Source organism: Rhinopithecus roxellana, chromosome 8 (genome assembly GCF_007565055.1).
Source record: "Rhinopithecus roxellana isolate Shanxi Qingling chromosome 8, ASM756505v1, whole genome shotgun sequence".
Taxonomy (NCBI): domain Eukaryota; kingdom Metazoa; phylum Chordata; class Mammalia; order Primates; family Cercopithecidae; genus Rhinopithecus; species Rhinopithecus roxellana.
Genome location: NC_044556.1, coordinates 49235874 through 49262552, shown reverse-complemented (window position 1 = coordinate 49262552; position 26679 = coordinate 49235874). Strand labels below are relative to the sequence as shown.

Here is a 26679-nt window from a genome sequence, read left to right as displayed (position 1 = left end):
TGATTTTAAGAAGTTGTGTATTTTGACTTTGTATCACCATTTTACATTCTCTATAATTATAGTCCATACTTACTCAGCAAAGGAAGCAAAACTGCTGCATTAAGTTATATTATGCATTATTAAAGCAACTTAATTTATGGAGAAATCATAGAAAAACATAGTAATTTGAATGACTGGTACTAGCCAGTATTCCTCCTCTGAGAAAATTCTGCCAGACCATAGCTCTGGGTCAAATCCTGAGCCAAAAAATAATAATAAGAACTCCACATTTCTTCATTTTTAAATTTTATAAGAGTTTTAGATTTAAGAAAAGTTGCAAAAATAATACAGCATTCTCATATATATACCTCACATCCAATTTCCTTTATTGTTGACATTTTACATTCCTGTGGTACATTTGTCACAACTAATAAACCAATATTGATACATTATTAACCAAAATGCATACTTTATTAATATTCCCTTAATTTTTACTTAAAGTGCTTTTTCTGTTGCAGGAGCCCATCCAGGATACTACATTACATTTAGATGTCATGTCCCCTTAGGCCCCTTTATTCTGGGACAATTTCTCAGACTTTCTTTGTTGATGATCTTGACGGTTTTGAGGTAGTCAGGTATTTGTAGAATATTCTTCAACTTGGGTTTGTCTTATATTTTTCTCATGGTTAGACTGGATTATGGTTTTTGAGAGGAATATCACAGAGAGGTAAAGTGGCCTTCTTATCACTTCATCTCAAAGGTACATACTATCAATGTGACTTATTACTGTTAGTGTTAATCTTGATCACCTAACTGAGATAGTGTTTATCAGATTTCTCCACTATGAAGTTATTTTCTCCCTTTTCATACGTAATTTTTGGAAGGAAGTCACTATTCAGCTCACACTGGAGAAGTAGGAAGTTCTGCTCCGTATCCTTGAGGGCAGAGTTCATAAGTTATTTGGAATTCTTCTTCATGGGAGATTCATCTATTCTACCCCATTTATTAATTTTTTTTTTTTTTGAGACGGAGTCTCGCTCTATCGCCGAGGCTGGAGTGCAGTGGCCGGATCTCAGCTCACTGCAAGCTCCGCCTCCCGGGTTCACGCCATTCTCCTGCCTCAGCCTCCCGAGTAGCTGGGACTACAGGCGCCGCCACCTCGCCCGGCTAGCTTTTTGTATTTTTAGTAGAGACGGGGTTTCACCGTGTTAGCCAGGATGGTCTTGATCTCCTGACCTCGTGATCCGCCCGTCTTGGCCTCCCAAAGTGCTGGGATTACAGGCTTGAGCCACTGCGCCCGGCCCCCATTTATTAATTTATTCAATCATTTATTTATATCAGCATGAACTCATGGGCATTTTTCATATTTTATGTTATAATTCAATACTAGGTTATTTTATTGCTCAAATTATTCTAGCTTTGGCCATTGGGACCACTTTGAGATGGCTCTTATGTCCCTTTGACATATGCCATTGAGTTTGCTTTTTGAGCACTTCCTTATTTTCTGGCACTACAACAATATATATATATATATATATTTGTAATCGGCTTTAAAATAATTAGGAAAATGATAGAACATTTTAATGTAAGAGCAAGATATGGTAAACTGATGAATATTATTAGACATTATCAGTAACAAGAGCTTTGTATCTTAAGTTGTTTTTAGTTCAATTTCCTGTTCACATCTTACTTTTAGCTTGGTTGAGCTAAAAAATCATTAACCAATGATTTTTTTTGTAACCTTACATATAATATGTATAATGAGAGAATCAATTAATTTAGAATTACATACTCCTAATTTTAAAAAGAAACTGGTGTACTTGTTGCCAATAACTAGGAATTATATTATGAAAGGGCTGTTAATTCAACAAATTTATATGCTAAAAGATAAACGAATTTATATGTTAAAAGAAATTAAAAGGAAGCAAGAGACATTCAATTTGCTTTTGATCTGCAGATTTAAAAATACTAGGTCCATTTTAATAGATGATAAATCTCCAGTATCACAAGGATTACGGAAAGCAAAAGACCTGAAAAGTAATACCAATTCTCAGTTCTAACTCTCAAAAGGCATTCCACAGGTAAATTCGGTGAAAGGGTAGGCAATTGTCCAAATGCTTAAACAAGAAGACGTTGTAGTTCTCACATTTCTGGTTCTCTTACATGTGTTTGTATTTGGAAAGACAATAATCTCTAATGTTGTTCTTTTCCATTGTTCAGATTTATCCTGTTGTTAAGTAATAAGCAGCAATCCAAATACAAACATATTGTACAAGAGCTATTTATGAATATCACCTGAGTTCAGTGTGCCTGACAGCTGACACTTAGTTAATTTCTCCATGAAACAAGGACAGTGAAACTTCCACAGATGAGAAAACAGAATCATCAGTGGCACTAGGATGTAAACCTAAGTCCCTGCTTTGCATTTCATTTGCTCTGTTTCTCAGAACTACACTTTATGACATGAGAAAAACTGGTATAAGCAGAATGTTCATACATTTAGTTAATATCAATTCTAATTTAATACATAAATGACTTGTTCAAATACTTATTACTTAGACTCCATGTAAGGGAGGAGAAAAGGGGAGAAAATTAGAGTGGGGGAAGATGAATCAAATCACATTTGTAGACCACACTACAACAGTTGGAAGCTACTTATCATATTTCCTAAGATAAAGTTGTGTTGGATCCTAATATGGGAACAAAGAGATTTAAGAAGGTAGGACAGCTAATTTAAAATCCCAAAATTCTCAACCAAGTTGATCTCATTGGCAGATGGTAGATTATCTGAATGACTGTGAGCCTACAAAGTTGAAAGTAATTTCTTTATTGAGAAAATAAAGACATGGTCCCTAAGGAAAAGGGCTAAAAATGACCATGTATCAAGTACACTAATGAACAGCAAGTGAAACAAAACGTCTTAAGCATCTATGTCTTATCTTGGATACATACAACTATTGTAAGAACATTATTTCTCTTATCTCTTAGGAAACATTTAGTTATAATATGAAAAAAAAAACAAAAATTAAGCTTCTAATAGAAAATCAAATCCTATCAGAAGAAGAATTACGTGGAGTAAGTGATTTTACACAGATGCTGACTTACTCTCCCCACCATAAAATTTGATAAACAACAAACATTTATGAAGCATCTACCACATGTCAAGAACTGTGTTAAAGACATACAAAGATGACTAAAAGAGTACCTGAGCTCACAGTCTGGGGATTACCACAAGGAAGAGTGATGGATCATGAGTTACTACAGATGAAAAACAGGTTTCATTGTAGGAAAAAGGAAAGTGAATTAATGCTTTTGAAAGAGACATTAAAGTAGATTTCTGGGCAATATGAAACTGAGAGTCAATCTTGTCAGATTCTGAAGGCATCTGTAGATAAGCTGCCCAATGAAAAACAGGGCAGTGACAATAGGACAACTAGAAATAAGCTATAATTATAGCAAAGAAGGCAAGAGCTAGCATAAACCTGCCCATTGTCATTGTTGAAGTCATAGAACTACTCCTTTCAACTGCTCTTGTCGTCAGAGGCTTCCTGATGCGATCATCTGTGGTGAGGATAGCTTTTCGAGCCCCATCCCACTTTCCAGGGCCCTGTAGGCGATAGTGGATTGGAGTGCAGGGTCCCAGGAATAAGTGTAATGCCAGCTTGGGGTCAGTGAAGGCCAGAGACAGCAGATTGGGCCTGACCCCCACCAAATCAGCAAGGTCTTCCATGGTATCTATGTAGTCTCCCTGAATGGTATGGCGTTGGCTCTCCACATACCTAAAGTAGAAAAGACAGAAACCATGGCCTAGCAATAATTCAATCAGTCAGTCAATCAATTACTGCCTTCTGAGTGCCTGCTATTCGCTTAATATCGGACTAGGAGCTGTGGCATATAGAGAAGAAAGATAAAACATTTGCCACTGTCCTTAAGGATCTTAGGATCTACAAAAGGAGATAAAACAGATAAACATGAAGCAGAGACTTCTGAGTGGTTTCAGACTGCTAAATAGGAATGTGGAGAGGGGATAGTTAAAAGAGAGCTGTAATTGTTAGGTTCTTGAAGGATGTGAAAGATACAGATAAGATGAGGGACAAGTATAGCACATCCAGATACAAAGGACTCTGATGTTAGGAGAAAGAGAAAACCCATCACAAAAATTCTCAAGTATGGCATCCTCAATTATTTTATGAGGGAATGGTGACAGGGTCCACAGGGCAAGACTTCCCAGGGCCAATGTTAATTTGGAATCCTGAAAGGATGAGGGAGAGTGACTTACTTCACAAGAGGAAGTAGCCCTCCAAATGGAGACGAATGAAATGATTACACCAAGTGCAGATTTAAAGACTTAAAAACGACTTTTTGGGGGAAAATGTGGTTGATTAACAGTGATATCTGTGTGGTGGAGTGGGATTTGGTGAGCTAATGAGTGACTTTCACTTTTTACTTTCTTTATTTTTTTTGAGACGGAGTCTTGCTCTGTCGCCCAGGCTGGAGTGCAGTGGCCGGATCTCAGCTCACTGCAAGCTCCGTCTCCCGGGTTCAGACCATTCTCCTGCCTCAGCCTCCCGAGTAGCTGGGACTACATGCGTCCGCCACCTCGCCTGGCTAGTTTTTTTGTATTTTTTAGTAGAGACGGGGTTTCACCGGGTTAGCCAGGATGGTCTCAATCTCCTGACCTCGTGATCCACCCATCTCGGCCTCCCAAAGTGCTGGGATTACAGGCTTGAGCCACCGCGCCCGGCCTCACTTTTTACTTTCTGTAATGAAAAGAAAGAACTGTAGGACAGAGAAGAAGAGAAAAGCCAAATCAAGCCAGTTGAGATTGAAGAATCCAGGAATAGGGACAGGAAAAAAAATGATAGAAAATAAATTTGAGGTAGAACTTGTGCGATGGAATTTCAGAGGACCTGATAGAGGGTCAAGGTAGGAATTTATTGAAATGGGACGAAGTTTAGGAGAGAAAAAGGTAAAACTGTAAAAAATTTGAGAGCTTTCCCTTATGAACAATATGTTGGCTTAAGGGTTTGTAAGCATGCATTTATTTATCCTATAATAGTAGGTCAAGATCTATACTATTCATGATGTTGGGCGTGGTGTTTCACGCCTGTAATCTTAGCAGTTTGGGTGGCTGAGGCAGGCAGATCACTTTGAGCTCAGGAGTTCGAGATCAGCCTGGGCAACATGGTGAAACCCCATCTCTATAGAAAACACAAAAATTAGCCGGGCGTTGTTAGCGCGCCTGCAGTCCCAGCTACCTGGGAGGCTGAGGCAGGAGAATTGCTTGACCCCAGGAAGTGGAGGTTGCAGTGAGCCAAGATCACACCACTTCACTACAGCCTGGGTAACAGAGTGAGACCCCATCTCAAAAAAAAAAAAAAAAAAAAAGCTATAGTATTCATGAAGGTTTCACAAAAGAGGTTCATTATATCCTTGGGTTACTGACTACTCAGGGTCAGAAGGTGTTTAGACAAAAATAAGTCAAAGGAAAGAGAGGAGGAAAGTTAAAGTAAGATACTTCAGAGCCAGAAAAGAAAGCACTCCAAGAAGGAAGAAATGTTTAAAAGCACCAAACTCAGTAGTGAGAAGAAGGAAAATGAAGCTGATCATAGGTGACCTTTAAGAGAGCAGTTTCCGACCAGGTACAGTGGCTCCCGCCTGTAATCCCAGCACTTAGGGAGGCTGAGGCAGGTGGATCACGAGGTCAGGAGTTTGAGACCAGCCTGGTCAACATGGAGGAAACCCGTCTCTACTAAAAATACAAAAATTAGCTGGGTTTGGTGGCGTGCACCTGTAGTCCCAGCTACTTAGGATGCTGAGGCAGGAGAATCGCTTGAACCTAAGAGGCGGAGGTTGCAGTGAGCCAAGATTGTGTCACTGACTCCAGCCTGGGTGACAGAGTGAGGCTCCGTCTCAATAAATAAATAAATAAAAATAAAAAGGGCAGTTTAAGGAGTAAGGATGGAAGTTAATGCAAAAGGCTTAGGAGGGAGCAAAAGGTGAGAATTTAGAAAATTTAGTGCAGAAGTTTGGCAGTGAAAGGAAGGAGGAAAATAGGAGAGCACCTGGAAGTGGTAATGGAATTAAATAAAAACTTTTTCCTCCTCCTGCATGAGGGAAAGTTATGCTAGTAGAATCAGTTGAAGAAAACCACCTCTTTAGGCCTGGAACGATTGTCTCTCAGTTTTCCACACAAATTTAGAGACTTACCATCAATTTTCACTTTGTCCAAATAAAAAACACCCAGCAATTGAGCTTAAGTTCTGAAATTCAGACTGCTAAATGACTGTGTTCACCAAAACACTAAGCAGTTAGCTGTTACCATGTTCTCAACTCACATGGACTATTCATACCATGAGCCACTGTGACTTGAGTGTGCTGTCTGTCACATGAGCATAGCCAGCAAAGCGGCCACTGCAGACTTGTAAATCTACCTACAGATTTGTAATTCACCCATAGCTACCTCTCATTCATTCACTGTCACTCTTCCTTCCTCTGGCAAGTCTACTAGCACTTCAAGTAATCCTCACAAAAATAATACACCTTCTGCCTTCTGATTTTATTTCCACATGTGTTTTCCGATGTGACTTTTTTTAAGGCATTAAACATAGGATTTTAGACACCTAAAACTTTTCTCTCCTTTCTTATCCATATTTAGACTACTAGTGCTATTTCTCTATTCTATTGTCACAAACTATTTTTCCTTTTTTCTTCATAATAGAATCTAAATCCTCAAGCTAACAGGAAGTTAAATATAGTACAATATTTCTCTTATTAAGAAATAAGTAGAAATGTAACCATATATCTTCCTGGGAGATTTTCTTACCTTTTTTCAATTTTCTCTTGAGTTTTAGATATTTCTGCCATCATTTCACTCTGTGAGGGCAATGTCTTTAGCCCTAAAGATAAAAATTAAAATTTTAACTGTAAAATTACCTCAGTAGGAACACTAATCCTATAAACAATTACTACGCTATGGAGAATTCAAAGAAATACAGGATAGTTTCCTATACTCAAGGAGGTTACAATTCCCTTGATCATTACTCTACCACCACCACCACAATGTAATATTAACATCTGTAGCTTACTCTACTTATTCTCCTTTGTCTTCGGAAGAGAGTTCCCCTACTCTGACTTCCAACCAATACCTGCCTCCTTCCTGATGTAGTCTTTCAATTGGGAAATGAAATATGGACATGAGAAAATGGCCTTAAAAGTATATGGAAAATCAGTTACAAAGTTAAAGGGGCAGGGGAGTGGGGAAACACACCTGCACCTGTATTCTTGATAACAAAGGGGCCTTATATCAACAGAAAGAGAAGGAGTAAAAGTAAATTCTTTTTTTTTTTTTTTTTTTTTTTTTTAGACGGACTCTCGCTGTGTCACCCAGGCTGGAGTGCAGTGGTGTGATCTCAGTTCACTGCAACCTCTGCCTCCCAGGTTCAAGCAATTCCTTTGCCTCAGCCTCCTGAGTAGCTGGGACTACAGGTGCATGCCACCAAACCCAGCTAATTTTTTTTGTAATTTTAGTAGAGACGAGGTTTTACCATATTGGTCAGGCTGGTCTCGAACTCCTGACCTCAGGTGATCCATCCGCCTCTGCCTCCCAAGGTGCTGGGATTACAGGCGTGAGCCACCGCGCCCAGCCAAAATAAAAAATCTCTTTTTATGCCTAATGTCCTGTGGAAGATAAGCCTCATCTTCTAAACATGTTTCTTTGATAAGAGTAGGGGTTAAGGCCAAGGGGAACTCATAATACCTAATCTTGACTGATAAATTTAAGTATGATGCATACACAGTTCCAGTTGTAGGAATTATACACCAAGGATAGGGCTAGACAAAGGCTAAATAGTATTTAAGTCAGTATGAACAATGCTAAGCTTAAAGAATTAGTTGTATGCCCCTATAACTAGGGACTATGCCATGTAGAAGATTTTGGCCACATCCAGTCCTAACGTGTCACTCCATAAAATTGGGGAATATAGAATTTCAGAATGGCAATATATTTTACCTGATACAAGTGTTCTTTCTACAAGTACTCTAACCTTGTGGTTATCTCATTCCTCTTTAAACATCTCTGGTGATGGGTATCTATAATAATTATATCTGAGGTGATTATACAATTATTTGACTGCTCTAGCTGCTGGAACATTATTATTTTTATTGACCCCAAGATCCGACTCTGCATTGGTACCACTGACCAAGCTCTGCCTTCTGGAGCCACAGAGTTTAATGTTAATACATGACAGCTCTTGAAACATTTGGAAATGATTGTCATAACTCCTTTAAGTCTTCTCATTATCAGGCTAAACAGTACATGTTTCCCATATAACGGGTTTCACATTCTCTGCCATCTTGCTTGCCCTTCACTAAGCATACTCTAATAACTATCCTGGTGTATCCCTCTTAAAATATGGAACTCAGAAGTTCATCACTCTCAAATAGCCTTCTGTGGTTTTCCATGTGTTTTTACATTTTAGCCATGGGAATTATTACTTATCTTCATAAATCAATTAGGAAACACTGAAATGCTTCATTTCAGATTAATCACAGGTCTGTTCAGATATTCAAGAAATGCATTTTGAGAGTCAATTTCCAAATTACTTCTCCACAACCACAAGTTTTACTTCTATTAGCTAGACACATGAAGGAGGAGGTGTATTTCTTGATTGTGGGAGATACCCAATTCATAAAAGACAGGAAAAAAAACAACAAAAAATCCTATATATTTCTCTGTCTATAGATAGATAAAGATGTATATACATCTTAGTCTAGATCTCATGGGGTGAAAAAATTTTTAAAAATTAAAAAATTTTAAAAAGATGTATTCATCTTTTTACCTATATACCCTGTGGTACAGTTATGTCTTAATTCATAAATTTTGTTTTGCAATGTTTCCTTGTTTAGACATATTAGCTTTACCATATTTCTTATCTCCCTCCAGGTCTTTGCTCCCCATCTTAGATTCCCAATTCAAATGAATGGCCTCAACACCTGAACAGATTCTTTTCTGTCTCTCTTCTCCAGTATGCTTTCTGTCACCAAATTCTTCAGATTTGCCTGTGAAATTTCATTTAAGTCTGGCTTCTCCAATTCCTTTAGATTGTCATTGCCTTGGTTTAAAGCCCTCATGATGTCTTACTGAGACTTTTACCACAGGCTCTTACTGACCTATTTCCCATTTCACTCCTCTCTAACGTATCTTCTAAACTGCACATCTGGTTTGACTCCTCTTCCAGCTAAAATCCTTCAGTGGTTCTCCACTATGTACCTTAAATGCAAACTTCTTGATATTCCCTGTAAATATGTCTAGTTTCATTTTCCTTCATTCCTATAACACTTTATTTACCAGCATTCTGAACAACTTGCAGTTCCCAGAACTCTATTTGTTCTGTCACTTTTATCTAACTTTGCATAAACAGTAGTGATTATTTCCCCTCCACGGTCATTATTTCCCTGTTCTTTTAGTAAATTCCTATGTAGTTGTAGGGAGAATTAGGTACTTACTACCCATTGCTCCCATGGCAGCTCTTCTGCATTGCTACTGGAGCACTTGTTTAGGGTCTAGTTAAATAACTGCTGAATGAACAAATCATTAAGTGTCTGTTTACATGTCTGTGTTTGATATGGTTTGGCTGTGTCCCCACCCAAATCTTATCTTGAATGGTGGGTCCCATAATCCCCATGTGTCATGGGGGGGACCTGGTGGGAGGTGATTTAATCATGGGGTGGTTACCCTCAGGCTGCTCATGCTGTTCTCATGATAGTGAGTAAGTTCTTACAAGATCTGATGGTTTTATAAGGGGCTTTGCCTTTCACTCAGCACTCATTCTCTCTCCTGCCACCCTGTGAAGAGGTGCCTTCTGCCATGATTGTAAGTTTCCTGAGGCCTCCCTAGCCATGCAGAACTGTGAGTGAATTAAACCTCTTTCCTTTAGAAACTACTCAGACTCAGGCAGTTCTTTATAGCAGCATGAGAATGGACTAATACAGTCTTCCTTGCTTGACTCTGCATTCCAGAAAGTTAGGGATTTTCTGTTTGGTCATATTTGCATCTCCAGCCCCTAGCAAAGGGCCTGGTACATACTAAGAGGTCAGTATATGTTATCTGAAGAATGTTGAAGAACAGTGAAGAACTGAAGTTCAGAGATCTTCCAAGGGTTCCAAGACAAGGTGGGAAGGAAGAGAGCCTGAATTATAGTCCTGTGGTAGCAGGCCTTCAGTCTGCTGTCAGCCTAAAGCAGGTTGTATCTGTGTACTCCTGACTTGCCCCTGCATATTTCAATGTATAGCTGATGTTACGAGAGAAAAGAGATCTGGCTCTGAAATTCTGCAATTTCAGTCCAGTTCAGGCTTTTAACATAACTGGAAATTGGCTAAGGTAGCGCAGAAGCTGAGATCCTCAGATCAGAAATTTCTACATCAGAATTTAGAATTTCATTTACCTCAAGGCTAAACTGGCATTTATTAGAATAGACGTTTATTAGATACCTCTTATGTGCTAGGCACTGGTCTAGACTTGCAATACAAAGGCAAATAAACATGAGTCCTTTACTTAAAGAGCTATCACTATACTACGAAGGGAGGGAAGAAATATGCATAGGCTTTTCCTATACAAATAAAAAGTAAAGGGAGGCATATCAAGGAGAAAGGACAGTGGAAGCAAAAGCACAGGGTACAAGGGTACCTGCTGTGTTTGCTGCTTAGTGGGTATGTCATCCAATGCATTTAGAGTATTGTAGGAAGTATGGTAAAGACTAGTGAAAGATGGGCCTGAGGCCAGGCGTGGTGGCTCACGCCTGTAATCCCAGCACTTTTGGAGGCCGAGATGGGTGGTTCATGAGGTCAGGAGATTGAGACCATCCTGGCTAACACGGTGAAACCCCATCTCTACTAAAAAATACAAAAAAAGTAGCTGGGTGTGGTGGCGGGTGCCTGTAGTCTCAGCTACTTGGGAGCTGAGGCAGGAGAATGGCGTGAACCCGGGAGGCGGAGCTTGCAGTGAGCCAAGATAGTGCCACTGCACTCCAGCCTGGGTGACAGAGCGAGACTTCGTCTCAAAAAAAAAAAAAAAAAAAAAAAAAAAGATGGGCCTGAAATTGGAGGTTGTATCCAATTTGTGGAGGATCTTGAATGCCAGGTTATGACATAATGCCTTCTTGTGATCCAGAGATTTGGTGTAACTTGATATAGTTTTCAAGGAAAGAAAGTTGCTGAGTGAAAATAAAACACTTGCAAGGGCTGCAAAAGAAGCAATGAAAAAAACTACGTTTCATTTCAGTCAAGGCAAGGAAGTAAATTCAGTGTTCTAGAAAAGAGTAGAATATTTTCTTGACAAAACAATAATTCCAGAGAACAGAAGAATAAGGAAAATGGGGCTTGATAGGGGACAGACAAGGAAGGATGCAGGCTTTGTTGGGCAGACATGAAAAAATGGGAAAAACAAGCTAATCCAAAGGGTTTAAAATTGGCATAGTGAAGGGATAATTCAGGGAAGAGAAAGGCAAGAATGTGGGAGGCAGACAGATTGGTCATGGACAGAATAAAAAACCCAGGGTTCCTGTTGGAAGTCTGGTAAAGTTACAGAATTCTGAAGATTTCTTCCTTCCAGGTGTTAGAAGAAAGCTGGAGGAATTAGCACTAGGCTTCTGCTACCATAGGAAGCTGGGCTTTTTGTACATTTTCCCTAAGATCCCCTAATCTCATAGCCATAATGCAGACTCTTGCAAATACTCATTTTCTCTATTTCCTCTCAATAATTCACTTGGTCTTAGAAAAGAGTCCCAGTTGCTTAAAGTATACTAAGATGCTGTGGCCTGTTTTAATGAACTGTTCTCCCCTTATGTAATTGACCCAATTAAAAGATCACTTTAATATGACTAGAATTAGGCCAACCTAATGGGCTATTTGTGTTTGACTACTTGTATAGTGCTCTCAGGTAGTACATAATCTGCTGGATAGGAATGGAAGTAATAGAAATTTGGGGAAATTTAGAAAAGTTGTTGAATTATCAACTCTAATAACATTGGTTCTTTTTTTCTCTGCAACTGTGAAGATTTTCACTAGGGAAAACAAAAAAGGTGTAATTCCAACAGGAACTCTGAGTTTTAATTAAATGCTAGTAACAATAGCAAATTTTGTTATAACAACCATAGAATCAGTGAATTTCTTCTTTAGAAGGACCCTTAAACATCACCTTGTTTCTCTCTATCCTGAGGCTTGAATCTACTCCATACCTTCCCCCATCCCGCCCAGCCCAGTGAGTATTCAGTCATTTGGCATCCTTTTCCTATTCTGCTTAGAATTTCAGAGGCAGCCGGTTCCATCATGAAATGGCATTGGCTGATAGGAAAAAGGTTTTGGATTTTCTTCTTAATGGTAAGCTGATACCATTAATGGTAACCCTTAAGATTTGACTCCTTGATTCTGGTTTGACCCTTTGAAGCTATACTGAGTAAATTTAATCCTTCTTTCATGGGCCTTCCCTTCAGATATTTGAAGGAAATTCTCATATCTCTCCTGAAGTTTATCTTCTCCAGGCTAAATCTCTCTCCAGCTGTTTCACATGTACTTCAGATGGCATGTTTTCAGATCCCTTAAACCATTTTAATCTCTCTCCTTATTTAACGCACTCCAGCTTCACTTTTAAAATGTATCATTAGGTGTGGTCTGGCCAGTTTAGAGAACAACAGTTGTAATGTTCTAGGACATTATAGTTTTTTAATGATGCTAGATTTAATTATTTATTTGGAAGCTATAGCATTCTACTGACTCATATGAAACCTATTCCCCATTATTTTTTTCATATATTCCTAGCCAAAACTGAAAGAGGGGACATAAAAGGAGAAAAGTGAGAATTTGGGAGATTGAATATCCTACATTATTGACTAGTCTCCAATCAGGTCTTAATTTTTGGCCGAAAGCAAGTCATACTATTTCTATATTTCATTTTATCTATAATGAAAGAAGATAAAACTATTTTACTTCATAAATATATGCCAGTTGCCTAAAATCTAGATGAGTAAATTCTAATTTGGAGTACACATTGGAATCACTGGGCAATATTTTTCTCAAAGATGTTATGACTGCCCCACCCCAGGCTAACTAAATAAGCATCAGCAAGGATGGTTTCAAAGCATGCATAGCTTGGAAAAATTTCCCAGGTATGATGTATGTCCATGGTTATAAATTGCTACTTTAGATACACTCAAAAATAAATTTTTCTGTACTAACTTTGTGCTAGGCACTGTTGTAATCATACATGCTATCTCTAGCTATTTAGAAACAAGTATCTAAACAGAGGTAAACATATCACCAAGTAATTAAGTAGTCTATTTGCATGGTCACTTACCTTTAAATACCTGAGTGGCCCAGCGTCCTTGGAGCTCTGAAATGGGCATAATGGCTCCTAAGGGCTGAATCAAGCCTATGATTGCAAGAGTTGGCCTTTCCAGGTTAGGAGGGAAGACCCTTTTATACAAGGATATCTTGTTTTTGACCACTTTGACGGAATCTTCCAGAAACGGAAAGGCAAAGCTATAGCCTGTGGCAAAGATAACAGCATCAATGTCATCCTCCCTGGAGCCATCCTCAAATATGGCAGCTGTCTCTGTGAATTCCTTCACATTTCCTTTCACTTTCACCAAGCCAGAAATGATACGATTTGGCAGGTCATCATTTACGGTTGGATGCTGACTCAGAGCTCTGTGAGTGGTGACAAAGATCAAGTGAAGGAGAAATGAGAGAAAGAGAAATCAGTACCATATAAGTAAAATTTTGCTTTGGTGGAGGTAAACAGTATGCCAATAATCTTCCCCTTGGTCTATGCATGAAGTTTGGGAAGGGTCTAATTTATACTAGGTTGGCACAGATGAAGATCAGAGCTAAGTTGGACCCTGGATGCACTGAAAGGGACAGTGTTGGAGGGGTGAAGGAAGAGTGTTGTTTGAGGAGTGGATATATGATTTCTCAAGTAACAGTAATATTCTATGTGTGATATGATAAGGCCACAGGTCAATAGTTTGTATCCTCATATCAAGAAGTCTGACAGAACTAAGCTGTCAACATTCTGTTCAGTCTCATTTCCAGTTTCAAAGGCTCAAGAGCTAGGTTTAGGCCACTGTGTTCCAAATTGTATAATAAATTACATGTATGTACCAACTTAGTTTGTAAGTGGCTTTTACATGCTTTAACTTATTTGACTCTCACAAAACTCTATGAAGGAAGCAGAACAGGTGTCATTATCCTGGTTTTATAAATGAGGAAATTGAGGCCTAGAAAAATTACGTGACTTGTCCAATGATACACAGCCTAGGATTTTAGAATTTATCTCAAAGCTGTTTTCAATGAATTATATTGGTATAGTTTGGGCCTGTTATTGTTTCCTAGGGACAGCGTAGGATATGGATACTGGAAACATTGGGTTGGTGCAAAAGTAATTGCTTTTTTTTGCCATTACTTTTAATAATAATAAGGCTGGTTCCTAGTATCGTGGATCTTTCTAAAAAGCAGTCTTTTTTTTTTTTTTTTGAGATACAGTCTCACTCTGTTGCCCAAGCTAGAGTGTGGTGGCACGATCTTGGCTCACTGCAACCTCCACCTCCCGGGTTCAAGTGATTCTCCCACCTCAGCCTCCTGAGTAGCTTGGACTACAGGCACCTGCCACCATGCCTGGCTAATTTTTGTATTTTTAGTAGAGACGGGGTTTCACCATGTTGGCCAGGCTGGCCTCGAACTCCTGACCTTGTGATCCTCCCACTTCGGCCTCCCAAAGTGCTGGGATTGCAGGTGTGAGCCACGGCACCTGGCCTAAAAAGCAGTCTTAATGCCTGAATACTAAATTAACTCATCTTCAGATGGAGCTATCCTGGCCTCAGGAATTTTATATGTTTAAATTACCACTACTGGTTTGTTGCATTTAGTTATGCTTTGACACTAGGTCGATTGTGTTCTGCATTCCAACCTAATGATTTCATCATTTTCTCCAAACCTACTCCTTTTCACCAGCAATACCACCATCCATCCATATAGTTGCCCAACCCACAAAACCATGAGTCTTATATCTGGTCACCAAGCCTTTTCCCTTTTTCCTCTTAACATCCCCGGAATAATTTTATCTACTCTTTATCTCAACCAGATGATACAATTGTCTTTAGGACCTCCTGTCCCATCCCACTCCCACACCATTTTCAAAATGGTCTTTCTAAAATATATGTATTATTATGTTACTCACTTGCCTAAATCTTTGAATGGCTTTGGACTGTCTTCATTACATACTTTTTATGTACTAGAGCAAAGGTTGTCATGCCTAATGAACCTAGAGATACATTCAGTCACTCTTCCATCTTTGCTATATAGTCCAGCCATTCCAGACTACATGCAGGTCCCGGACCATTATGTATTTTTTGCTGTTCCAAGACTTTGTTTTTATAATTACAATGCTATTCCCTTGCTCTATTTGTTTGGCTATCTCCTATTATTCAACAAAGCCTCAATTTATTTTGCAACCACCAAAAACATGCATGCTAAAATAATTAGGTGAAAGGTTTTTTTTTTTTTTTTTTTGAGACAGAGTCTTGCTCTATTGCCCAGGCTGGAGTGCAGTGGCCAGATCTCAGCTCACTGCAAGCTCTGCCTCCTGGGTTCACGCCATTCTCCTGCCTCAGCCTCCTGAGTAGCTGGGACTACAGGCGCCTGCCACCTCGCCCGGCTAGTTTTTTGCATTTTTTTCAGTAGAGACGGGGTTTCACTGTGTTAGCCAGGATGGTCTTGATCTCCTGACCTTGTGATCCGCCCGTCTAGGCCTCCCAAAGTGCTGGGATTACAGGCTTGAGCCACCGTGCCCGACAGGTGAAAGGTTTTTAGGAAACACAGTCTCCAAATGTCACCACACTGATTAATTTCAAAGGGAAAAAATATCTTTATAGTGGAGAAACTTGGTGGTATCTATACCACCTTATCTAAGTGGTCAAATTTAGCATAATTACTGTGAGAGACGCTGACATCATGTGACTCTTGATATGACCCCCTAAGACCAGCATCCCCTATGTAGTGTATGTGTCAAAAACATTTCACCTGAATATGAGAAAGGAAGAAAACTATGCAAGTCTAAATTTAGAGACTCTCTACAAAACAATGCCTTGGGTTCTTAAAAAGAAAGCCCATGTCAAAGAGAGAATTATTTCAGATTAAGAGAGATTAAAGAGACATGACAACTAAATGTAATGGTGTAATTGATGACCTGACAGGACACTAGATTTAAAAAGATTTTTTAAAACTATAAAAAGGCCGGGCGCGGTGGCTCAAGCCTGTAATCCCAGCACTTTGGGAGGCCGAGACGGGCGGATCACGAGGTCAGGAGATCGAGACCATCCTGGCTAACATGGTGAAACCCCGTCTCTACTAAAAATACAAAAAAAACTAGCCGGGCGACCTGGCGGGCGCCTGTAGTCCCAGCTACTCGGGAGGCTGAGGCAGGAGAATGGCGCGAACCCGGGAGGCGGAGCTTGCAGTGAGCTGAGATCCGGCCACTGCACTCCAGCCTGGGCGACAGAGCGAGACTCCGTCTCAAAAAAAAAAAAAAAAACTATAAAAAATATTATTGGGGCAACTGGGGATATTGCCAATGTATTAATGTATTTTATCAATGTTAAATTTCCCAGGTGTGATAATTATATGATGGTTATGTAGGAGAATGCCCTTTTTCTTATTTGATATACACTGAAGTATTTAAACTGCCTTAATGACTGTAACGTACTCAAATGGTTTCAGAAAAAAAAATGTACTTGTGTATGTATGCCCTATATGTGTGGATGTATCTACAGAGAGGGGGAAAGAGAGGAAGCAAATATAGCAAACTTAACAGGTGAATCCAGGTGAAGGGTATATGGGTGCTCCTTGTACTTATCATTTTGCAACTTTTCTGTAGATCTGAACATTTTCAAAAATAAAAAGTTGGAGGGAAAATAAATTTAGAATCAGCCTCTAGAAATGTTTTCCCTCCCTGGTTCTGTGAGGACCCCATCCTTTGTACTTTCATAGCGCTCTATGTATTTCTTCATTATACTCTGTCCTCTTTCTTCTATTCGAGTATTTAAGGTAAGATCTATTTCTTGAGTCTGCCATTTATTATTTCTGTTGCCCTCGGGAAAATTACTTACTTTTTCTACATCTCAGTTTTTATATCTGTAAAATGTAGATAAAAAATTGTGGAGGCCAAAGCAACTCCATCTTAGAAGCTAATCTACCATATTGACTTCTGATCAACCCTGGTTCCAGGAATACCTCTGAGATTTCCAGTTAATCTGTTGTTTAATAGCATGTACTTACCGTAAATCCCACTCTTAGGGCAAACTCCTACCCACTCGCTCTGAAGTATGTGTGCCCCTCCCCTAATGTATATAATCCTTGGGTCGGGAGGTAATGGTGTGGGGATCTGCCATCTTGTCTCACCACTGCCTGAGACAGACATGGCTTCTGTTTGTAAGTCCCTATAAAATGTTTCTAAGAAACTGAATCTGTCAGCTTTTTCTTCAGTCTCTCAGCTTCCTCAGCCTTTGGAGTAGGTTTGCATTAACCTCCTCACTGTGAAACAAAAACAGTGCCAACTTATAGGGCTATTGTAAGGATTAAGTGAGATACTGCATGTAACTCATTTAGCACTGTGCTTATCTTATAGAAGGTCCTCAGAAAGGTGAGTGTTATTTCTATTACTATTACTGTTATGTCTTTTCTCTCTGTATTTCATGCCCATGTATGATGCCTGGCTCATAACAGGTACTCAATGAGTAAATGATGCATTGCCCTCAGCTCCCATTTTGTCGCTGGGCATCATGCAAAAAGAACTGATACCTGGGGGAATGAGAAAAGCGTTACTGCCAAAGAGAATTCTAGACTAAAAACCCACAGACCAATAGATCTTGGACATCTGTGGGTACAAGTTAGAAATCTGATTTCAGATTCTATGAGTCTATAGGCTTTCTTTTCTTTTCTTTTTTTTTTTTTTTTGAGACAGAGTCTCACTCTGTCACCCAGGCTGGAGTGCAGTGGCACAGTCTCAGCTCACTGCAACCTCTGCCTCCAGGGCTCAGGCGATTCCCCTGCCTCAGCGTCCTGAATAGCTGGTACTACAGACAGGTGCCACCATGCCTGGCTAGTTTTGTATTTTTAGTAGAGATGGGATTTCACCATGTTGGCCAGGATGGTCTTAAACTCCTGAACTCAGGTGATCCACCCGCCTCTGCCTCCCAAAGTGCTGGGATTACAGCCATGAGCCACCACACCCAGCCACTATGGGTTTTCTTAATGTATGAGTAGAGGTAGCTCTACTCTTAGCCAGTGTGAAGAGTCCTTATGCTTGTGCTTTGGCCATTATCCCTGCACTCCCATCCTGGGAACATACCTGTGTTTAGGCTTCAGGCCAAACATTTCATGGTCAAATCTTTGGTTCATCTTTTTTTCCATATATTTGTTTGCTAATGATTGGCCACAGATCTTCCATAGAAAATATGTAAGTCGAGAAGAGAACACCACATCAAAAGGATATCCATAGTTCCCTACACGATTCAGGATCCATGCCCCTCTCCTGGTGCTGAGGAAAACCTGGGGCATGGAAGAAATTGTTTGCTTTAGTCACTCAGATTCATAAACTTTCAAAAGCACCCCCATTTTCTTCAAGAATCAGTTCAAACTCATTAGTCTGGCTTTTTAATCCCTGCATAATCTTTGTGGGTTTTTGTGTTTGTTTCCTGCCATTTTCCTTCCCAAACACTAAACTTACAATTAAATTGGTGTATCTACTGTCCAAGAATATGTCTTGCTCTAATCCACCATTGTATTTCTGTTTAGTGCCATTATGCCTGCCTGAAATGCCTTCTCTCTTCTTAACTCTCCAAATCCTGTTCATTTTAAAGACCCGGATCAAGACTGCCTCCTCCATGAAGACACCAGTGACCATTCAGGCTGACAATTTTCTCCCCATCCTCTGAACTTCTCTAGCACTTATCACCTGTGGAACTCATTAAAAATCATGTACTGGTAAAGTTGAAAGCAGCTGGAGACCATTTAATCTAAAACCCTCATTCTTTTGCCATTGACATTATTTGCATTATTACAAAAACTCCTGCTATTTATCATTTTTATTGATATTAAACTTTCTACACTCTTAATTTCTGTCTCTTCAAATGTGTTTTCTCAAGGGTAGGAGATAAAGCCTACACATCCACAGCAGATTATCATCACTTCTGTTTACTGGGATTTGTGACCTTTACGTCATTGTGCTAGGTCCTTCATCTATATTACAACCACCTCTTGAGGCAAGTATTATTACACCCATGTTATAGATGAGGGGCATGGAAAGGATGAATAACTTGCCTGAGATCACAGAGCTAGTAAGTGGCAGAGCTGAATTTCCAACCCAGGTCTGACTAACTCCAAAGCCTGTGCTTAAGAAATGTTTGACTGATTATTTAATGGAGAAAAATAAGATTGCTAGTAGAACAACAGGAAGCTAGTCAGTCTTTCTGTGTCCTCCGCTGGCTAAAGTCCATGTTCAGAGCTGATAAAGATTTGATATTCAGTTACCTGGCAAAGGAATCACTTTTCCTACATTAAGAAACTGTCTGGAGATGGCTTCCAGATGGTTAGTTATATAAGTACATTGCTTCGTAGTCTTTTTGTCTAAGATGACCTGTCTACAGAGGGATAATTGTTTACTTCACAAATCTTATCTTCCCTATGGTGACTGTAAGCGCTGTGATAATTATGTACTTCCACAGTCACAGTTGAAAGAGCATATATGGTCTTAGAAATTGAACAGTTTTGTGTGTCGGCTATATAATTTCTGATGAGTAACGAAAACACTCAGAGCCCTAATTAAAAGTTTTCATATTTATGAAGTAGTAACAATAATACATAGATCACAAGGCTGTTGTGATAACTAAGAAGTGTTTTTGTAAAAGGTGTGGTATATAGTAAACACTTGATAAGTGCTTAACTGCTGTCATATTTCTTATTTCAGTTTTCCATTTATACCTTGTTTTAAGCAAATAACATTTACAAATCAGATATATAAGGAAAATTCTTTAATCAATGTAATCTTATATGAAATTAATATTGAAAGAAAGGAATGTTTTCTCTTTACAAAAGCATCCACAAGAATTATATGAAAAACTTCCATGATACACTGAAACAGATAGGTCCATTTAAAATGTTTGATTTATAAACAAATCTTCATGAATACAATTTACAAGTAAAGCAAAAAGTTAGAACTCAGCAATTGGGTTTCTTCAGCTTGCATTAGTGGTGTGACAGTATTGCCTCTGCTATGCAGACATAGTTTTCCTTTGCATTTTCCCAGGCTTTCTCACAGACACAGCCACCTCATCCGTACCCATGCACAAATGCTTTGTTATTTGGCAACCTGCAGTTCCCCAGGGCAGGTAAGGCCAAGATCCCTTAGAACTGCCCATTTGACAAGCCAATGATATTAAAGAAAGCTCTTGCCATGGGTCCCCACTCTTTCTTTTTTGCACATTCTTCTACCATAACACCCACACACGTTTTAACCCTTGTTTATATAATTACTTTAATTATTTTTATCCTTGTTTTTATATTGTTATTTCCTGATAAATGTCTGTTGAATTAATTCATGAAGTAACATATGAAATAATTTTTGTGGTTATAGATGAGGATAGTAATGAGAAGAAGTGTTTTTCCAACAAAGTTGCTGAGTAAGAGTCATTTAACAGAATTGTAGCACTAAGCTTCTCATTAAAATAAAACAATAGGGCCGGGCACGGTGGCTCAAGCCTGTAATCCCAGCACTTTGGGAGGCCGAGACGGGCGGATCACGAGGTCAGGAGATCGAGACCATCCTGACTAACACGGTGAAACCCCGTCTCTACTAAAAAATACAAAAAACTAGCCGGGCGAAGTGGCAGGCGCCTGTAGTCCCAGCTACTCGGGAGGCTGAGCCAGGAGAATGGCCTGAACCCGGGAGGCAGAACTTGCAGTGAGCTGAGATCTGGCCACTGCACTCCAGCCTGGGTGACAGAGCGAGACTCTGTCTCCAAAAAAAAAAAAATAAATAAAATAAAACAATTTAAAACATCTTTGTAGAGAAGCACGGCTTAGTTAAAGTTACTAAAGAACAACCAAGATGTTTACCTATTGCCAATAGAGTTTAATTCAATAAAGACATTAATAACAAAATACAATACTGGCGTGTCTTTTTCCAGGAATTCATAGTGAAGACACTTGCTTCTCAGTTCAAAATCTGCTATACAAAAACCAAAACAAACAAAACAAAAAGCCAAGGAGATATAATTGCTTTAGAATGAATATTATTCTGAGTTACCTAACTGTATGCAAAGGCTGGGGCAAGCTGCTTGCATGTGCTACGGTTTGGACGCTATACGGATACCCACATTGTCTTTGGGAAGATAAGATTGCTTCTTTTTGGGGAGTGTAAAGGAAAATTCACCCACTATCCTATGAGTGAAAAGTTTCTAATGATCACAGCGTGTTTTCCTTTATATAAGAACATAGCACTTCTGCTGGCCAACAGAAGATCCTCACTCTCAATACTGCTCTCTAACAACCTCCAGCAATTACTTGGTCTTTATCAAAGCCAGAGGCACACTCTAAGAAGATGCCTGATTAGGATAATGAGCCCAGACTTTAGCCGATCCAGTTCCTTGGTGTGAGGCCAGCTGCATAATGGAACTCTAACTGGTAGCCTTAACTCCTCTATTAGCATCAATCACAATGTTGCCAACTGAGGTAATGAAACCAAGCCCTACATTTGCCACTGGCACTGATGGGCTATGTGCAGGTATTCCTACTCTCTGTTGGGCCCACCTGCAGCTTCCTTGGAGAAACTGAAGCTAGAGTTAAACAAAGTAAATAATGGAGTGATTCAAACCTGCTTGGCTGTGTGGCTAATCTCTACAGCCAGATCCCCTCCAGAATTCCCAATGCCAATTATAAGGACTCTCTTTCCAGTGAATCCCTCTGGGTTCTTATAGTCTCGACTGTGGAAGTACTGCCCTTTGAACTTCTCAATTCCTGCAAGAGAAGGGAAAATAATTATTGGGTAATGGTTTATATGATGGATATCATTTGTCAAGTCACTTGGTCTTTTTGCAGACTTAAGTTTAAGCATATATTCTCCAAGTGTTCTCTTTACTCAGCTACTTTCTTGCCTTTCTCAGTATTTTTGCCTGTTTTTTTTCCCCTGTAACCTCAGAGTAGTACCTTGTGATTTCCTTGTCATAGATACTTTGCTTAACTCAGGATGTGTTTGTATTTTGGATTTAGAGACTATGAATATAAACTGCCTCAGAAAACCTCCATTCTCGTTTGTCTTTTCATCCCCTTAAATACCTACTCCCATTTCGCTTACAGCACATATATTCTTATATACTTTAGAGTATACAGAGTACTTTTTTTAAAAATGAAAATCCAGGCCAAAGACTGAAATTCTTCAAGCTTTCATTCCTTCCTTAGAAACTCAATATTTCTGTTTATTGCTGAAAAATTCCTCATTTAGCCTAATGCTCCTCAAGAACTCCACATTCTTCCTTTTGATACTTAGAAAAACTAAAGTCATTGTAAAACTAAAGAGATCTCAAATTTTACTCTAATCTCCAAAATTACAAAAATGACAATAATACAAGTTACCCCAACATCTTTCTGGGGAACAAGAAGAATTAGGGTAAGTCTTACTTCATTCCAAAGTAGGAATTACTCAGACTACAATCCTCCCATTCCTCAGGGGTCAGGTCACAGGCATGGGTCAAAGGTCTTCCTTCCTGGTAAGTTGCTCACCAGGGAAGCTTTCCAGAGGTAGATGAGCATCGGTGTGATGGCCAGTGCAAACCATGACTCCATCAAAGACATTCATCTCCTTTTTCCCTTCAGACTCAGTGACCACTTCCCATTGGCCTGAAGTTGAAAAATCAGGCTGCTTCTTCACACTGCACACAGTGGTCTGAAAAGAAAAGTGATAACCACAGGGACATCCCTGACATGGCTCTCCTTGCAGTGTTACACAAAGGGCTGATATCACAGGTACTATCACATAATAGGACCCATGCAGGGATATTTGATTTTCATATTCCACAAATAAGAACTGTTTTGTTTTTGGGCTGTGGCCAGAATGAGAAAACTTCCCCAAGACAGGAAAAAATAACATAGTGTTGGCAGGCTAATGTATCCTCCTCTTCTAGAAAAGTGCAAGTCACTAGGTCTCTTGGTCCATGTCCTAAGGCACTGTAACACCTGATGAAAGCCTGGGCTTCTCCTGTGTTTTTATGATACTCCATGCACTAAATGCCTATTCTTCTCCTGATCCCTATATGTCCTGAGATCTCCTGATGTCTTCTTACCCCAGGTTCTCTTCTTCTGGCCACCTTTAAACAAGTGACTGAGCTATAGGGCTCCTTTTCCTGGCAGGGTAGAAAAACACCTCAGTGGCTCTCATTTTATATAAGTGAATCTCCCTTTAGCTCCCATAAATACCCATTTTACAAGGAACTATAAAGAAAGAGGCTATGAAACAGGATAGTGTTACGATTTTTAACTTTATAAAAATAATAAATATGGGTTACTCTACTTAGGTTAAAGAAACAGTATGTGCTTCTAAGGGCCTATGACCATAAGGTCTTCATGGACTAATAGAGACACCACCCCTGGCCAGGTGCGGTGGCTCACACCTGTAATCCCAGCACTTTGGGAGGCTGAGCCAGGTGGATCACCTGAGGTCAGGAGTTCAAAACTCACCTGGCCAACACGGCGAAACCCCGTCTCTACTACAAATACAAAAATTAGCCGGGTGTGGTGGCACGTGCCTGTAATCCCAGCTACTTGGGAGGCTGAGGTGGGAGAATTGCTTGAACTTGGGAGGTGGAGGTTGCAGTGAGCCGAGATTGTATCACTATACTCCAGCCTGAGCAACAGAGCAAGACTCTGTCTCAAAAAAAAAAAAAAAAAAAAAAAAGAGAGAGAGGGAGAGAGAGACCACCCCTGCATGCCCTGGCCATCCAGCACTATTTATAGTTCCTCTGTCATGTTCTTTTACACAGGCTGGTGCCTCTGCCTAGATAACCCTTTTATTCCTTATTTGGTAGACTCCTACTCACCCTTCTCCTTTAAGAAAACTTCCCTGGAACCTGTCCTGTTGGGTTCAACATCTCTCCTCTGAACTGCAACGTATAGATCTCTAGCGTTTGTCCTCATGTAACTCTTTATTTTTATTATATTTATAATAAAATTTTTCTTCATTTGTTACCCATTAACTAAACTATAAAGTTACTGATTTCTCTTTTCTGTCTTTGCATATTCAATGCTTAGTATGATAACAAATTTGTTCAATAAGTATTGTTTAAACAAATGAAGAGAAGCACCAATGGAATGTAAATGACTTACTTTAGAAGTTCACTATGTTTTCATTTTCTTATTGTCGTTAAGTAGAAAAAGGCATGAGTTAGCAGGATGATCAGAAGGCAGAAGGTTTGGGCTTTTTGCCAGCTGTCAGAAATATCTGTTCTTTTATGGTCATGACCAGAAATTATAGAAAAGTCCTAGAATACTTTAGAGCAGGAAAGAACCACGGAAGTGATCTAGTACAGTCATCTTGTTTTATAAACAAGAAAATTTTTAAAAATTGAAATTGAGGAAATTGCTTGTCTAACATCTAAGTTAGTTAGTGGTAGGGCAAGCACCAGAATTCAGGTTTTTGTTCTGCAATTCCATGTTCTTCCCTCTACACCAAAGTTAACTACCCAACAACTATACTTCACTGGGTTTTATGATATTCATGTAAACAAATGTATTGGAAAGTGCTTCAGAAAGTACAAAAGGGCAAAGCAGTAAAGGACTGTGGAACCAGAAAGTTTTAAAGTTCCCATACCTATCAGTTCCCTTCTGTAATGGGAAAAACAATTCCCTTCATCTGTTTATTGCAATTATGTGCAAATAATGTGAAATGAAGGTGATGAAAACACTCTGCCAGGTGGCTTCCTGTATCTGCAGCCAAATATATGAAAGCGAGACCATCCCTTGAATATTTTTGAGGAGCAAGGAGGGCAAAGAATGGAGTTTTTCCCTGGCTAGGATAAATACATGTGCAAATCAAGCCAATCTTTAGAAGTAAACATTGGTAACTGAAACCACATTATTCATTTACTTAGCAAACAACATCAAACACAAAGATATCCACACAATTTTCTACCTTAAATCGAATATACTTTAGAAGGTCAAATTCTTTGGCATACATCCTGAAATACTCCAGGACCTGGGCATTATGCATGAAGTTAGGATAATGATCTGGGATTGGATAGTCACTGAAGCACATCATCTCTTTAGAAGTATTGATGATCACTGATTTGTAAATACTGGCTCTTCCTTCTTCAGGATTTTCCTGCAATAAATAGAAAATATTCATAGCAACTTGAGAATCATCTTCATGTTTTATAAATAGTCAATAAACCTCTGAAAAAGCTTTCTGAAAGAAGTGTCAATCACACACACACACACACACCTTCCAGTATTTGTGCCCTTATATAGTCCCTTCCCCTTGAATCTCAGTTATCTTTATGACTTGCTTTTGACAACAGCATACAGTTGAAATGACACTGAATGACTTCTAAGACCAAGTCATAAGTAGCCTTGCAGATTCTGCCTGGGTCTCAGAAAGCTCGCTCTGGTAGAAGCTAGCAGCCATATGAGAAATCCAACTACCATGAGACCACCATACCATGAGGAAGTCCAGCCTCACCACATGAAGAGAATGTCTGGGACAGAAAGTATGTGGCCAGTCCCCAGAAATTCTACCTATTCTATTCTATCCCAGCTGAAGTTCTAAACATGTGAAGAGAGTGTTACTAACATTGAGTAATAGTCTTTTAAATGAGTAACAGTGAGGCAAAATGGGAACGTATACAGGAAAGAGTGTAACAGTTTCCATGTACTGGAAACAGTATAACATCTCCAACATTGTTTTCTGGAGAGCAGTGTTAAAATGTATATGAAACTCCTTGCAATTTACCTAGCCTTTGAAAAAAATATTCAGCATTGCTGAGGAAGATTTATGTTAAAGGATGTTAATACCAGCATTATTCATAATATAAAAATGAAACAAGCTAAATGCCCAACAAAACAACTGAAATTTGAGAATCACTGCTCTAGATCCTTACTACCAAAGTGTGGCCTATAGACTAGCAGCAGGGACTTCACTTGAGAGATTGTGTTAGAAATGCAGACTCTCAGGCCCCACCTCAGACCTACTGAATCAGAACCTGCGTCTTAGCAAAATCTTCACGCGATTGAGATGCGTATGCAAACTGAGATGCACTGCATTAGATGACGTTAATGCCCAATTCAGTGTTCTTTCCCCTACAATAAACTTCTTTGCATCCTCAAGAACTTCCTATTGAGGATGGGCGTGGTGGCTCATGCCTGTAATCCCAGCATTTTGGGAGGCCGAGGCGGGCAAATCACCTGAGGTTGGAAGTTCAAGACCAGCCTGACCAACATGGAGAAACCCCGTCTCTACTAAAAATACAAAATTGGCTGGGCGTGGTGGTGCATGCCTGTAATCCCAGCTGCTCGGGTGGCTGAGGCAGGAGAATTGCTTGAAGCCGGGAGGTGGAGGTTGCTGTAAGCTGAGATCGTGCCATTGCACTCCAGCCCGGGCAACAA

At 39.5% G+C, this 26679-nt stretch overlaps 1 protein-coding gene across 4 annotated transcripts in view; it reads right to left on the bottom strand.

Moving 5' to 3' along the window:
• Positions 1 to 1923: 1923 nt before the first annotated feature.
• FMO5 (flavin containing dimethylaniline monoxygenase 5) overlaps positions 1924 to 26679 on the bottom strand; it is a 34044-nt gene continuing 9288 nt past the window's right edge. For all 4 annotated transcript variants that reach the window (XM_010383996.2, XM_010383997.2, XM_010383998.2 and 1 more), the window contains 7 exons: positions 25211 to 25399; positions 22807 to 22969; positions 21902 to 22044; positions 18380 to 18579; positions 13331 to 13683; positions 6806 to 6878; positions 1924 to 3758 (listed from right to left, as the gene is read on the bottom strand). In XM_010383996.2, coding sequence (XP_010382298.1) covers positions 3413 to 3758; positions 6806 to 6878; positions 13331 to 13683; positions 18380 to 18579; positions 21902 to 22044; positions 22807 to 22969; positions 25211 to 25399 — 1467 coding nt within the window. In that variant the 3' untranslated portion in view covers positions 1924 to 3412. The remainder of the gene's footprint in view (positions 3759 to 6805; positions 6879 to 13330; positions 13684 to 18379; positions 18580 to 21901; positions 22045 to 22806; positions 22970 to 25210; positions 25400 to 26679) is intronic.